Source organism: Anopheles funestus, chromosome 3RL (genome assembly GCF_943734845.2).
Source record: "Anopheles funestus chromosome 3RL, idAnoFuneDA-416_04, whole genome shotgun sequence".
Classification (NCBI taxonomy): domain Eukaryota; kingdom Metazoa; phylum Arthropoda; class Insecta; order Diptera; family Culicidae; genus Anopheles; species Anopheles funestus.
Genome location: NC_064599.1, coordinates 19,218,930 through 19,235,166, shown reverse-complemented (window position 1 = coordinate 19,235,166; position 16,237 = coordinate 19,218,930). Strand labels below are relative to the sequence as shown.

Genomic DNA, 16,237 nt, shown 5'->3' with positions numbered 1-16,237 from the left:
CCGGTTAAACCTTTAGCTTTAGCTGTATGTTGTGGTGGTTTAACACACCATGCCAAAGGGTTGAGGAGGGTTGCAGAATTGTTAGATTACGCGAGCAAGATAAGCGTGTATGTGTTTGTGCGGGGGTTACCGTTTTGCTTTTGTACGAGTGAAAGCGAAACAGTGAGTTAGTACGAATGTTAGGCTAAACATCATGCTAATGTTTTCGTAGTAAAAAACAAACGCTCGTTCACTAGTGTTGTTCGTGGCGCTATAAGGGAGCAACGTCATGCGAAGTAGAAACCACAAAACGTCGAGTGGCTAGAGGGTTTGATGTACGAGGTCGTTCGGGGTAGAAGGAATGGGGCATGTCATTCAATTTAACTCATCCCGAACGAACCTCATGGACGGACCGCGAGGGGGAGGAATCGGCATGAAGTGGAATGAATCTTAAATATGGTTAAATGAACAACAAACGCAACTAAAACGGCTACAAGAAAAAAAGTAGAAGCCCAGAGCAACACCATAAAGTCTATATAAAAGCAATTGATTACTCATCACCACCAGTCAGTTGCTTGTTGGAACGGCAGCCTTTTGCAACGTTGAACCTCGAACCGAACTCGTGTCACCGCGTGTTGTGTCGAACCGATCATCGAACCGATCATTGTCACGTTGGTTACGCCGTAGGTTAATGTTTGGTTGGCCCTGAAATTTCGGCGCAACAGTACAACACGCCGTACAAATATTGTGTCACATTGTGACAGGTGAAGTGGTTTAACATCTTTTATCAAGGTGCTTCAAAGCTTTTTGGTGGAATAGTGTCAAACTTGAACTACTTTTCAAAAAGAAAAGGATAAGTGGAACAAAACAGAAAAAAAATTAAGAACCAAAAACAAAACGATAAAAGTGATATAATTTTTTTGCAAAAAAAAAAACAAACAGAATGAAAAAGTGTCCACCACTCGAGTAGGTTGTGCAACTTTGTGTAAACATTTTCCAGGGACTAGCGCACTATTCGATCCCTTCTTTACGCTCAAACGCAAAGTGTTGCTGAACGCAAGCATCGTTGCGCGAAAATACATCTTACGGCTCTGTGGTACAACCATCTGCGGTCGTTATAGCAAAATGGCTGCTAGTCTTTGTGCTTGTACTATTATTTTACCCACTGGTCCATTTTTTTTTCTTGTTGTCCATCCATTTTATATCACTCTCCTCTCTCTCTCTCTTTCTGTCTTTCCTTTCTGAAGGTAGTAGTACTACACTGCTGTACACACAAACCGGCACCGCTTGACATTATCGAGCGCATTGTATCTGTTGAAGTGCTAGATCTAAGTGATCCCCCAAAAACCGTTGCATCTACCTACGTGCTGTTAAACATTGTTAGCATTCCTCGTTGCTGGTACGCGTCTCGCCACAATCTTTTCACTTCCGTCGCGTGTACTTGCGTGTGGTTCATAAGCCAAACAAAACAAAAGTTGTGTAAATCCCCTCTAAGCTAACAGTGAACTATGAATTCCAACGCCGTCGCACTGCTGCTGTTCGTAGCGCTGGCCGTCTGTATCGGTGACAGTGCCGAAATTCCACCGCTACCGGTACAGGACGACCAAACGACCGGTGGCGCATCGTCCGCGGAAGCGCAAGAATGTAAGTTTCGTACAGTGCGTGATTATTAATTTCTTCCCACAGCCTTGTGCTTGTACTTGCCCCGTACTTGCCTTTATCTCCCTTGTGGGGGATCGTATTCAGTGCATTCTTCATTTTACGATGTAGGCACTTTTAGGGGTTTGGTTTGGGGGGTGGTTTGGTGAGGTTTTGTTTCATGTATTGGGGATGTAGTACTACGAAGTATCTTGCCCGTCCTTGATTGGCCGGCTGTACGAGGGAAGCGGTTTTGTTTGACCAAAAAAGCGATAGCTGGTCGTTTCATTATTGCCGGTAGCCATGATGCGCGATGCAATATTGTATGCGCCTGGACCGTTGAACAAACCGATGTGTTGAGCTGTGAAATGTTTGGCAATGAGTTATTGGGATTACGGGTGAAGGATGTTACTGTCGTCCGTTTTTTATTGTACTAAAATTAATAAAGTTTTAATGAGATTTTGATTCAATTTATTTGACCTAATTTAAAATATTGTAAACGACAATGTACTGCACTCCCAAGAAATAATGTTCAACTCTTCAACCCAATGAATTATTTGAGGAGGTACTTGAAGAGGTAAATCTATCATGTCATGTCCTCGACTTTTTTTTTTTTTTTTTTTTTGCTCGGTTAGAACGGCCTGGCCGTATCAAGACTTATTTTACCACGTAGCAGGATAGTCAGTCCATGCTACGGGGAGACGGTCCGGATGGGATTTGAACCCGGTCCCTGCCGTGTGGACGGGCGCCGTTTTTCACATGCACCACCGGGCCGCCCCGACATGTCCTCGACTTATTGACCTTTTTTTCACTTTTTAACAAACTATAAAATACATTCAAATAAATCATTATTTTTTGAAAAGCAATCTGTCTCAAATAAAAAATTCTTGAAGGCTTACTATATTTTGGATATCTTGGACATACGTTGGATAAATCGACAAATATTGTAGCAGAGTATGGTATAATTTTAATAAAGCTTTTTACAAGACAGTATTTTCTTCTTTTCACAAGAATAGTTGCTATCTTGAAACTAGAAACTTAATGCTACTTTCAAACTAAACCTAACTATAGGACTTATTGGTGTGGTATGAACAAGAATTGCGTGATTGGATCGCTTTTTTTTCGAAGAAAATGAATTTAATTACTTCTATCTTCGCTGTCTGCTTGATAGTTCTAAACAGCGATTTTGATTGGAAATCGCATCCACTCAAGCTGACGCCATCCGTCTTGAATTTTTGAGAATTTTAGAAATCCAAGGTACATTAGCAAGTCACGAAATTTTTGTAAACTCAATAAATTGAAGAATCCAAAGGTTTAAGAAGTTCAAGGTATAAATGATTATAAAATTAATTACTATTACTGTAAATGGCCTAATCTGTCTGAACGAATATCTTAAAATTCTTGGTTTATTGTTTCAAATATATTATTTTGTTCTAATTTCCATGTATTTTCTTCCAAATTTTTCTTCAAGAGTAGAAACTTTGTTCAGCTTTTCCATTTTCCATTTCCAAAAGTTCATTTCATGTACGGCACAAGTTAAGAAGTTATAAGGGTGCATGAGTTAAAGTAATTTTACAAAATTCACTCCTAACTGCCAACGCAACCGCAATCACTTCACTGTTCGTTTGGTAGACAATTGCCTTCAACTGTTCGTAACTGGCCAGATTCTTGGTACAATCAGTATACCAACTCTCTATAATAAACCATAATTACCTTGACCCTTACTTCGCACCCAACCGCTTCACCCACTCAGTTTGAACCTTAAACGGGCAACTTCAGTCAATACCGGATGCTGACCGCATCGCATCGTCTATCACGAGCCCGGAGGGAATGCATCAATTTGACAGCAAATTTGCCTGCAATATTCAATAATCACCGTCGGCGTGTCTACCGTGCGCCGAAGACCGCAGCATCCAATTTCGGTGCTAATCTTTCGGCACGATCGGTAACGCTGCAGAAGAAAGGTGAAACTCAACACCTCCTTCCCAATAGGTTCACCTGCCGGAAAGCAGGGTTTGGTGAGGGGGCGTACAGTACGCAAATGAAGCTTAATTTGAACGCTGGGAGCAGAGCAGAGCGGACATAGCAAGCGGACATCGCGGAGATCGGACAGAGGGCAGGAAACGATTTTGTAGAAATTTTCCTGTTAGAATTTCAAACTCGCCCCAGGGCTCACCGGCTCGCAAAATGGCAATGGGAAACCCGGGTCATTCGCTTGCGGCATCTGGTGAAGATGTGAGCACTTCAGTTGTGTAGGACGACGACTACTAACGGTCAGTAAGTTTTCCCTTGCGCTACCGGAATTGGTCCGTTTTCGGTGTGGGCTTTTGGGGGAAGTTGCAATTGCGGATAGTCTCCCTAAGTTTCGGATGTGGCAGGAACAAGGAAATTAATTGCATTAATTGCTCGCGGTGGATTTTCATTTTTGGTGCAAGCACAAAAAGGTCTCGTACATTCGGAAGGTTCGGAGTGTAGCACAGGCAAAAAAATAAATGGGTGCCAAGTACTTGCTAGTCCCGGGAAGGCCGAAATAGACTTAGTCTTTTGCCGCATCATAACAAAAGATCACAAGCATAAAAGCATTTAAAATCTAGCACGAAAACTACCACAATGAGTGAGACCATTTATTTCTTTAAGCGTTTTTTTCTCGTTTGTGCGTTTTCACAGGCCAAATGGATTGTCACAGTCATAATCCTGGAAAAAATGTCCTCCCGGTATGCCATCGTTGACACATTTTTTTGTTGTTCGCTGTGTTCTTTCTATTATTTCGCTCAATGCATTTGGATGGTGGAAGTTTTCGGACGCTCCAGTTGCTCATTCGAGTGCAAAAACGGCTTCACGACCCACAGCAAGCTGCCACAGCAAGCCATACGATACGTGGCAATTAAGGAAACACGAAGCACTGGGCGACCGAGATTCGGTGGATTTTTGGACACGGTTGGTACATTTTCTTCACCCACTTTCACAACAGCCGTGGGCTTTTGTTGGTAGGTTCTTCGACAATTTCCTTCCCAGTGAAGTTCGACGAAGCTCGCAAAGGGGGACATACATTCACACACACCCCCGTTCGAGCCATTTTGGTTCCTCATCTGCAACCAGCAATTTAAATAACTTTCACAGAAAACTAATGCGCTTCGAAGGAAACCATCTCGCCAGCGGAACAAGGAGTTGCTGTAAAATGTCGTTCCGCCGTATGAGAGGTAGAGTTCGATGGAAGGTAAAAGTTGCTAGCCACCGTCACGGTGGCCCTCTTTGCTGCACACTCGCTCACCGAGTGACACAGGAGAGCAATTTGTTGGCAGCCGAAACATGGAAATCGGTTGGCAAAAGTTTTGCGTTTCCGAGTTCGGTTGGGTCTTTGGGAAGATACATTAAAAGCAGCTGCTTTCCGATGCAAGCCTGATGATGAGTCTACGAGGACGATGGGGGCTTCCACCGAATGGAACGAAAAGTTTCGTTCGTCAGCTTTCGCTGGTACACTTCCGCACCGTACTTTACTGTACGGTGCGCGCCCAAGCCGCTGAAGGTAATGATGCATCCGTTTGGATTGGGAAAGATTTTAATGAGCTACGGAGCAACATACTACGGAGCCGGGTTTGAAAGATTCGTTTGGTTTTTGGTACAACCTGAACTTGGATAATGGAAAATTTGAGGAACGGTGGTACGAGACAGGTACCGTCGAAGGTAAGAACAACCGAAAGTTGTCTTTTCAATTTGCATGAAATGTTGGATCTTTTTTTGTTTGGTTTGGTTTTAAAAGTTGGAGAACATATTCTTTTGCAGGGATAGATTGATATGGATCTACTAGGTAGCGTGGATTGAGGTAAAGAGGTTAAAAGAAGACTATCAGACTTATGATTATGTCAAGTTTTTATGATTGTTTTCCGTTGGGGGGATCTCTTAGTACATGCAGAATAATTAGTATTATGTCCTTGTTGGAAAGGATGTTCCAAAAATGAAGTTTAAACACATTCATCATTATGATCCTTTTTTAGATCCAACGATGTGAAGGCTTTAAACTGATGAAAATTAAATTGCTTGGTCTTGATGTTAAAAAACTAAGCCTTAACCAAAGATTAAAACTTCATTTCAAGAGAGTTTAATTCCATTAATGAATATCTATTATCTATCAGTATATTGATATTTATCTTTAGACTTCTCAACCCATGCAAAAAGGCACTTTTCCCATTTTTTTTTTCGTCAATATTGGATCGACAAGAATATGACGCTTAATGGTTGGAAGCAAAACTTAGACACGAAGCAAAATGAACTAAACTTTTGCTCATAAATATCCTAGACAAGCCCCGCGTCAGCTTGTGTGATCTCAAGTAAACATGGGGCAAACCGTTTTGTTCACCCATCCACCTCCTGGAAAGCGGCCGCCATCTTGTGGAGTTTTGGGAACACAAAAAAAAACTGGTATTTTGTTGACTTGTTTCGCCGTCTCCAGTTAAGGCTTCCAGGCGGGCAGGTGGTAAAGGAGACACAAAATTACTAGAAAAAAAAGGGGCCAGTAACATTTCCGTTGGCAAAAGCTCATAAATCATTCAGTCGACCAGCCGTTTCGCTGACGAGCGTCAGTATTCGCCGAGCGGTGTGTGTGTTTGGGGGGCTATATCGGGCTTGCATCAGGATGGACAAACGAAATCTTGTGCAATGTTGGAAAATTATGTGAAAGCTTATAAAAAGCAGCAAAAACAATAAAACAGAAAAAAGGCTATGGAAAGTCAATCTCTCGATGGGTTTTTGGTTTGTTTTTTTTTTCTCTCTTTCTGTCTACTTCTTAGAAAGCATAACTTTGCTACGTAGTTAGTGTGTTTTGTGAACTGGTTTCTGTGCGTCGAAAATTGCTTATGCTATTCAACATGCTCCTTACTTCGTATGCAGTTGCTTTTGCAAAACTTTGTTTGCTTGAGCTAAAAAAAAAGTTTGTTTGCTTTAGAGCGCAGTAAAAGTTTGAAGTTATTTTGAGTTTGCTGATTTGTGAATTGATCATAAATCACTAGGTTGATCGTAATGAGTTGTGAAGAATGACGTGCTGCCTAGAAAGCAGCTAAATATGTTTTAATTTGTTTTATTTTTATGCGAAAATTGTACCTAGATGGGGCTTGCAGTGATTAATTTTAATATTTTTTCACACTTTAATTTAATAAACTTTTTTATGATATTCGCTTCAAAGCACTCACATCAGAAATATCGTTTGAAATCATTGAAAGCTCCCATTCAATGAGACTATGGCAACGAAAAAGGAAATACGCCTTATACGCACTATCTAACTGCCAACTGTTAACATCCATTGATTGATCGCAATGGGACAGCTAAACAAAACAAAAAAAAAAACCCCAAAGAAATAGAGTAAAACATCCACCATCATGAGCACACTTTTCGGTAGATTGGATTTCTGTCCGAAAGTCTTCAGCTTCGTCCGTCACCGGATTATCTGCCAAACGGGGCTTTCATGTCCCATCATCGTATCGAATCAGAACGCAATGTACAGGGAATCTCCTGGCACTAGAACTGGCATTGGTGACCCTTCCCATTAGCAGTATATCTTCTTCCTTGACTGGTCCGCTTCTCTATATAGCCACCATTCGGCCACCGGAAGTGGAAGTAACACGGAAGTAGCAGCATACACGTGCGTGCGGTTCTGTATCGTCCGGGCGTATCCGGACTGTCTCCTGCGGGGACAAGTACACCACCCAGAGTTCGACGATGATTGATTATAATATCGTGTTTATTTTGAGCGGCGACTCATTCACACCATTGTGTGATCGATTTAGTGACAAAATCATGGAATCGTACCTCGGTCCAACTCCAAACCCTCCCCCCCGGTGGGATGGGACCCGTGTAAGGTAGCCCTTTTTCGGTGAGGTGAGGTGTTTGGTAAACATCCATTCAGTAAAGTCCATAGATTTGACCTTAGCCTACGGTCTGGCTGTGTAGTTTTTGGCCGATAGAGTCGTTCGAGCGATCGCGTTCGGTGTGTTTGGTGTATGCGCGCGTATCGTTTATTTACCCTATGATTTATTTGGTTCACTTTCATTCAATCGCGTATCGGATGTCAGTGACAAGAAAATAAAGCTGTTCATCAAAATCAACGTGAATAAAAATAGGTGACATTTGAGGTTCTCTAAGTGATGTTTAGTGAGGGCATAACTGTCTAGCAAAGTTGTTGTATTTGGACAATAATTCAATCTGAATCAAGCGCTTATTGTTCATAGGGATTTATTAGGTGGTTAAAAGGGGATTATAAAGCTTTTGATAAGCATAAGTGTTAAAGCTTTCAGAATAAAATTTACCTTTTCAAAAATAATTTAATAAAAATGTGAAATTTAAAAATGAAATGAAAATGAATTTTATAAACAATAAAAATCTAAAAAAGATGAAATAATTAAAGAAATTAGTGGAAGTATTATATTTCAGTAAAAGAACTATTTAAAACCTATTTTTATTTGATTCTTGAATCATAAAAAAACTAAAACCGGAAGTTTTGAATAAACTGTAAACTTCAAAATAAGTGAAAAAATTACGAACGAGCTAATGCAATCGTTCATCCCTAACGAAACGGTAGCTTTTCACACCGTTAGCGCCATCAAACATCACCCGGAATGGTCAACGGTTAGCACCATTGAATGTACCCTTTAATCACCTGCAATTATGCTTAAGTTTGAATGCTAAACCGGAAAAGCGGAAGCAAAATTTTAATGTGCACTTGAAATGCGAACCACTGAAACGAAAGGAGCTGCTTTCACGGTTCACTTTCAGCACCAAAGTGCTTCTAAAAAAAAGTATGAATGGATTTTTTTTTTCAAATTGAAATAGTTGTCCGCTCATTTGCACTTTCATTATTGCACTGTAAAAATAAGGCGAAAAAACAACTTTCAACTCTAAGCTTTTTTTTAGTATTTGCCTTAGTTGAAGTCATGCATTTGCAATGGAGCCGTTAGTTTTTGCTTTTCACAAAACGCGGAAAGGAAGGGATACAACAAATAAAGCTTCAAATATCTTGCACGTTTGACCCGCAAACAAACATACAACCAAAAGGGGTGGATGGGTCAAGGGGAGGGAAAAAAGCTTCCGACAAAAGAAAAAAATGAATTGCTCGAGAAGCACCGGTAAGGGAGCAAATTGCAAAAGGTTAAAAACAATTCACCACTGATTGGATCGTTGCGAGTCGTTGTCCCCGTTTGTCGATTGACTGTGAATGAATGGTTGGGTTTTTTGTTTTGTTTTGCGAGTAAATTGCTAACGAATTGTTTGTCATGGATGGAAACATAAAATATACAACTTTAAGGATCTCAATCTGCATCCTATCGCTATGCAATAACGAGCCTCTTGTTCCAAGTCTAAAGCAACGCCTGATGACGTAGTTCCATGCAACATGTCACCTAATTCCGTTGGGAGCAATTGTACAGTGAAAACAGCAACATTATTTTCCAATTATCGTCAAATTGAGTTCTTGTTCAATCACACCCAGCACACAAACACGTACCGGAACTCGAATCGAAACCACCCAATCACATCACAGCACTGGGTGAGACTAGTTTGAATGCAGTTCTGGTACAAATCGGTTCCGACAGCAATGTAATTACGAGCGTGTAACGTTTACCATGCGGCAGCATAAGCAGTCCAGAGGTCAGGCAAGGCTTATGCGGAGAAACACGAGCATGATGATGATGATGATGGGCAAGAGTGTGAATGACTAATGGTTGCTCGTTGGGGGGTTGTTTGATTGAATATCTATTTATCATAACGAAGGGTGGCTTTTGTTAGCTTTCTTGTATGACACTCTGCTCCTGTTCGTGGGGAGTTACTGGACGCACGGTATGGAGTTCCCAGTCCCCCAAAAACGGGGATATTTGCCGGGGGGGTTAATGAATTTGGCTTAGTTTTTTGTTGTTGTTTGTTGTTGTTGTGCTTGGTGGCCCGGGCGTCCCGTCACTATCTATCCTTCGCATACAGTTTCTTTATTGCCGTGTCATTACAGCGCGGATTGCTTTGTTTAATAATAAATTACGAGGGGCTTGGTGGGTGGGAGGGCTTTGATGGGATATTTATCGCAGGCGAACGTATTGATAACTTCCCTGTTGGGTGGATTTTTTTCTCTCCCCTGCTTCTTCCAATTTCTGTGTTTGTGCTTGCTGTGCTTGATGAATCCATTGAAAATGGGCGAATGTGTGTCAATATTGATCTGCGTTCGACAGGATGTTAATGATGGTATGATCCGGTGTACATCAGTCATGCTGAATGCCCCGTTGCATCAATCGGTACGGATGATATACTCAGCCAGATCAAGGGCAGCCGACCGTTTAATGCGCTGTAGCGTGTAAACATTCATCTATTATGATTTGTAAATACGGTTGAACTGTTTTGTGTGCAAAAATATTAAAACGTATGTCGATTCAAAGATTGAGCTACTTTGAACTATTTTACATACAGAGTTTCTTGGGAATTGATGGCGAAATCAGCTATGGTCTGACTTTCATAGCTATTTTATTGCATATGAACAAAATTTGATAATGTTACCAGTTAATTTGAATACCAAGAAAGCTATCAAGTCAATGCGCTTGATCCTTTATACTGCAGAAGAAGTTTTTTGAAGCGAGGTTCTTCAAATTCTCTGAATATTGAAGATTTACCGACTCTTCTGAAACAGCAGCCTAAATCAGGCGATATGCTGTGATCGTTCAGTGCAGCAGAGTCTAAACTTGAAGATTAAGGGAAAAATGACCTCATCGTACTCCAGAAATGTTAAAACAATCAATCAAACAGTACTGAAGTACTTCAGAATTATTCACATTGCTATGCGAGAGAGAATCAGTTGAGCCCAACCTCATCTGGACAGTAGGACCATTGCCCGTTAGGAAAATTAAAGGAAGAGTAACGTCTTAACGACTGACGAATCCTATTTGACCAGAAGTTCAACCATTAAGTTTTTCATCAAGAAAATAATCATTGACGATTCCCATAAAATTTCATCGCCAGTAGTTGACGATCGACAAAAAGGGAAATATTCATTTCTCAAGGGTTTTTGGATACTCCTAACATGATCACAGCCGTGACTTGATCAAAATGGATGACATCATGAGCCTCGACGAATCATGCCAATAACTCGCTTGACATCGCCTACGATCGCATACTACAATATTTTTGAAGTCAAAATGTACGGGAACTTATGTGTTTAGACTGTCTGCCTATGTTTTGGAACAAATTCCTTTGTTTAATATAGGCATCAGTGGAAAAAAACCTAATTGGCATTAGCTTTATAGAAGTCATCAAGTTAAATCCTTTGCAACAAGCTCTTTGATAAATTATATCGCATTTCTCTATATCACCCAGCATCGGCTTCCCGATTACAGGTTTTCTAGTTTTGTGATCTTCTCGCGTATTTTGCTTGTAAATCACGACCCACTATTGATCAGCACATCATGTTCAATGGCGCATGCATGTACCAATAGTGAGAATGAATAGCATCATACATCCGGTGGCAATCAAAGGATATGTGTTCGGTACGGATACGATCCTAACGACGATTACCCTTTGAAAGGAAGAAACCAAATAAAATATACGCGTCTGCTTTTCCATCCAACGATGATGGTACGATGGTACCGGTCTCAAAGCAGTAATCAACGGTATGAACTCTGGCACATAGTTCTTATATGGAAATATTTGCGCTCATCGATGTTACGGTACCGCGTGTATCCAATCGGTGCAAATGAAAATGGATGAAAATTGTTATCAAAGCGAGCGAGGTGAATTATTTTTATTATGATGTTATTAATGTTAATGGCACTTGGCTCAGCCAGCGTGTGTGTGTGTGTGTGAGCCTGCACGTTTGCATGATAATTCGCATTCACTCCGGATGGTCTCGTGGAAAATCCAATCGTTTCTAATCGTCCCCGTCTTCGGTAGGTCAGCTAGGGGAGGCATGGTCTACTTCCGTCGTTACCGGTGGTGAGTGTAGAAATCACAAAAGCATCTCAGCACCTGTGCGCTATCATCATCATCATCATCATCGTCATCAGCATCATCAACACTGTCGTTGACGGTGCTATTGAGCAGATGGAAACGTGGCCAACTAACGCGAACGGGGATGCGCTTACTCGTTTGCCACTTTCTCGACTGAGCACCGGAAATAGTCGCTAACGTGTGATTTCTTCCGTTGCTTTTTCAGCACAGAAAACGTTGGACGTGTTTGCCCGAAAGCGTTACCTTAGGGGTGTGTGTGTGTGTCTGTGCTTTCGTAGCCCATCGGAAGGCTTCCGGTTTCGGAACGGCGTCCACATACCCACCCAGTGGACAGTGTTTGAGGCTGCATTTGAACGCTCAGTTCGTGGCAGACCGTATTCCACTGTCTTACTCCGTGGGCCTGATTACGGATGCGCCCGGTTTTTGGTGGCCACCAGCTGTTACCGATTTTCACCTTCGCTAGTGGCCGTTCCTGTCCTTACCGGAAGCCATCCGAACGAAGGGTAAATACAATGGGTACAAAAGTTTACCCTTGCCGTTTTGACCGTCCATTTTGTGTTTTCGTTTCTTTTTTGTTTGTTCGGGCACAATTTTTCTCCATCCTTTTTTGCATGGATGGTTCCAACCGGGTGACGGGTGTTCACGCTGAGATGAGTTGTTTCCGGTTTTGATAGAACTCACATACGTGTGGAAATAAACACACCTACTCACGTACGAACACCCGTTCAAGCTACAAGCTTGTCCCATTTCAAATATGTCGAAATGGTGAAAATTCGGTTAGGTTGCTCGGTGTCTATTTTTTTATTATTTTTTCTTCATAGCGACAGAGTTTTGTTTTGGCAGTAAAGGAAATGAAATAACAGTATGAAGGAAACGGTATGGAACCAAACACATAAAATTGCTTTTTTACGAGAGAATGATGTTTTGACCATTTAGCGCACAAGGGAACGAACTGGACATCACAAATGTTTCACGAATGTGAACCGTGTTGAATAGGCAAAAAGTAATAGAAATAAATGAAAAATTGAGAATGTGAAGGAAATATTTTTGTAGGGCAAAATTGCTAGGTATAACTTTTCCTTGTGAGTAAGAGGTGTATCGAAAGCAGCAGGAATGGTTCATATTTGAAATAAATATAAATGAGGTTGGTGTTTTTTGAATGCTTCATTTGTTTAAGAAATTATATTTAATTTTTTAACATGTAAAGAATTTATTAACCAAGGGCTTTCACCATTTTGCTTTTATTGGTTTGTGTAGCAAATGGTTTTTAAAATAGTTAATATAAACCATATTTAAAGCAATACGGCCAAATTTAAAGCAATTCTTCATGAAGTAACAAATAAAAAAACCTTACTATAACTGAATTTGTTTGGTTTCCTAACACTTTTTACTCAAAAGTATGGACGAAAAATAGAAATAAGTTTATATAAACGTTTGGCAATAGTGACGGTGCTTCAATACTCAAGAAAATTTAACTTCATGGCTGTTGAAATTTTTGTAATTGATATTAATTTTTTCGACAAAATAATCTCACTATAGTTAAACAAATTTACCAGGCTATAGACATAAGAAATGTAAAAAAACCCACAAAAAACAATTTAGTATTCAAAAACTCTTCTCATCACGAGCAAATTGTCACTCTAGAACATTTCAATTTGTGTGCCCAAAAATGGTCCCCTTCACAGCGGTTTCATGATTTGATTCATACAAACCCTTATTCACTGCTTGTTCTGTTTTCATCCACATACTTTCTATTTACCAGTTTCCAGTTCGTTAGCGCTTGTGGCGTTACCATTTGGAAGGACGCTTTTTTTCTCCCCCCCAAACCGATGCATGCAATAGCTTGTGTATATGTGTCTGTAGGTGTAACAACCTTCAAAAGCGACCGTTTTGTAATGGTTATGGTAGTAAGTGAATGGTTACAATCATTCCTTACACCGGCCGCTTTGTTCTACCTGACGCTGATTGTATGTGCGAGTACCAAGCAGCAGAACCACCATTTTGTTTCCATTTTTCACTTTCTGCACGCATCTTTTACCGCTTTCGGCTTTCCGAGTCGTTACATTTGGGACACATTTATCGTTTTGGCTTTGCACACTAATGAGCAGCGTTTCGAAAATGTTGCTGCACTTAACCACAGAGCCAGGTGTTTTTTCGTGCTGTGTGCCGACACTGCAGAACGATGCAATTAGGTACTAGGGTGCACCATTCTGGGTGTAACATTTTGTTACTTGTGTGTGATTTTTTTTTGTAAAACAGAAATGGAGAACATTGCAGAGAAATCGATGTAACCGAAGCGTGTCCGGTGATTGAACCGTTTCTGCCGTTTCAATGGAGACGCATGGTTGCTCACACACTTACACACGAGCTCCATGCAGCCGTTCCTTTTTCGTCGTGCACCGGACCAAATATTACTGGAGCGAAGCGGAGTGAATTAGATGCGGTTCAATTAGCACCAGTCAAGGATGCGTATCGGGGTGACCCGCTACGAGGGTGGAGGATGTTAGGTTGGCTCACGGCAAACGAACGGAGGAGACGATTTTCCGATGTTGTCGCAACCATCGTACCTCTCTAATTTATCTAATCTCACGATGTACGGCCTGGAATACGTCAAAACCAATACATCCTGCTGGAAATCTATCACCAGCATCGGTACATTTCGGGCTGCCGGGTGCTACCGTACAAACGGATTTGATGGGTGGACACATGTTCACATGTCGTCACCAAATGCTTGATGATCGGTCTTGCCGGTCATGTTTTGCTGGTTGTGTCAGGAAAATGTGGCACCAAAACCAGACGATGTTAGTGTACGCGAGATTCCATTTGTGTTTTTGAATGTTTTACGTGAATTGATAATGGTTCGTGGAAGGTAATGTTCACTCGATTGCGCGGGACGTGGTTTTGCATCGAATATTGTGGATTTCTAGTGTTAAATGATAACAAGCGAATGGCGGAATATGCGTTGTTTTGTGACGCACATTGCCAACAAATGGTTTTGTAGAGTAAATCGGAAACAAGGTATTTTTTTCAATCAATTAAATGTTTTAGATAAGCAATTTTGAGGATTGTTATAGCAAATTTCGTTTCTCTCTCTATTGGTTCCATTTCCACAGCATACATGGGTGTTAAGCTGTACAAAATGGAACGACCCTGTGCAATGCTTGGAGGTATGTGCGTGAAAACCAGTGAGTGCAACTCCCGCCCAGCAAAGGAAGGTCTCTGCCCGGAAAATGGACACCTAGGTGTTGATTGCTGCTATGAAGGTGAATAGCTTTGTTTAACTGGCGGAATTAAGTGAATTTACATATAAAAACAAAATGTCTATCAGGTTTCGTTATTGTGTTTTATCTTTATTTTCTTCCATTTACAGTAAAACCAGCGAAAAATCTTACCTGCCACGAGTACCGCGGAGCGTGCATGGATCAATGCGCCGAAGGATTACAGCGCCCGTCCGTCGATTGTACCGATGGCCAAAAGTGCTGCGTTTTGGTTGGTTAATTTTTGCCCTGTTTTTGGATAAATGTTTCGTTTGTTCGTAATCCACCATCGTAAAAGTAGCTGAAGCGTGGAGAAAAGATTTTACGAAACATGAAGGATTGATTGTTGCTGTCTGATGTTTCTTCACAAAAATCGAAACATTCAAAATTGTATCTCGCTAAGGTTAGAGCATCGGTTTTAGAGATAAAACATATCAAAAGAAGCTATTTAAAAACGATAAAAAATTAAAGCATAAACCAAAGCAAATGGGGTATATTCATTGCAGCGTATTGAAAACATTAATTATTTAATTGAAGGAAATTTTGAATAGGTAAGTAAACCGTTAAATATTTTTTCATGGAAATTGGGCAAATTGAAAAAATAAAAAATATAACGTGCATCGTTTTTAAAACCTGCCTTGGTTTCTAAATGCTGAATAATAAGTACAACTACGAACAAAATATTTACAAATAACAATACTCACTACTATTGATTTCGATCATTCCACAGAAGCATCAGAAGTCTCTGAAAAACACAATTCCAGCCCATAATTAAACCAGTTAGAAGTTTCTGTGCCGATTGGCATCGTCCCATTCCATAACCGCTAGGCAGAATGTGTATATCGACAAGACCAAGCTGACACTAATTGAAGCCGAAACAAGATTTCAACATTTCCGAATCTGAAACGTTCCGCGCTCCAGCGTTCGAGAAAGTCGACCGAAAAGGAAACAAGCGGCATGAAAGAATACGGCAGGTTCAGTGGGAGCAGAAAGTTGAAAAGTGGTAGTATAACAGTGAAACATCGTTTCTGGCAGTGTTTCTGGGAGCCTGGGTCTGGTTGGCAGCTAGATTAGGATTATGGTGTACGTTTATGCTGAGATAATGGGAAACTGTTTGTCTGGATGTTGTCTGAACGAGAGCTTGGCCGTAGGAAGCACTAAATGTACCTGACTTTCGTATTGGGTTTTGTTGTTCGGTGGTGGTGAGGCTTTAGCTATATTTATACGCACACACACACACACACACAGCCTGGTGCTGGTTCGATTGAACTACGAAAGTTTAGTGGCCAAGAAGTTGGAACAAGGAAAACATCTTCCAACCACATCGATGGCATCGATTTCGTGTCGTCCTATGTTGCATTACTTCCTACTTTTCTGCACCCCACAAAGACACT

General features: G+C 40.9%; 1 protein-coding gene across 5 annotated transcripts; it reads left to right on the top strand.

The window, feature by feature from the left end:
- The first annotated feature begins 531 nt into the window (after window positions 1-531).
- LOC125768612 (U-scoloptoxin(19)-Sm1a) lies at window positions 532-15,343 on the top strand. 5 transcript variants are annotated; one of them, XM_049436541.1, is made up of 4 exons: window positions 532-743; window positions 1,227-1,623; window positions 14,700-14,849; window positions 14,957-15,343. In XM_049436541.1, exons 2-4 carry the CDS (start codon window positions 1,488-1,490, stop codon window positions 15,082-15,084), a joined length of 414 nt encoding a protein of 137 aa, XP_049292498.1. In that variant the 5' UTR covers window positions 532-743; window positions 1,227-1,487; the 3' UTR covers window positions 15,085-15,343. The 5 variants fall into 5 exon arrangements, with proteins under 5 accessions (XP_049292498.1, XP_049292500.1, XP_049292499.1 ...); XM_049436543.1 differs by having other exon boundaries at window positions 532-771; XM_049436542.1 differs by having other exon boundaries at window positions 533-666; window positions 1,231-1,623.
- The last annotated feature ends 894 nt before the right edge of the window (window positions 15,344-16,237 follow it).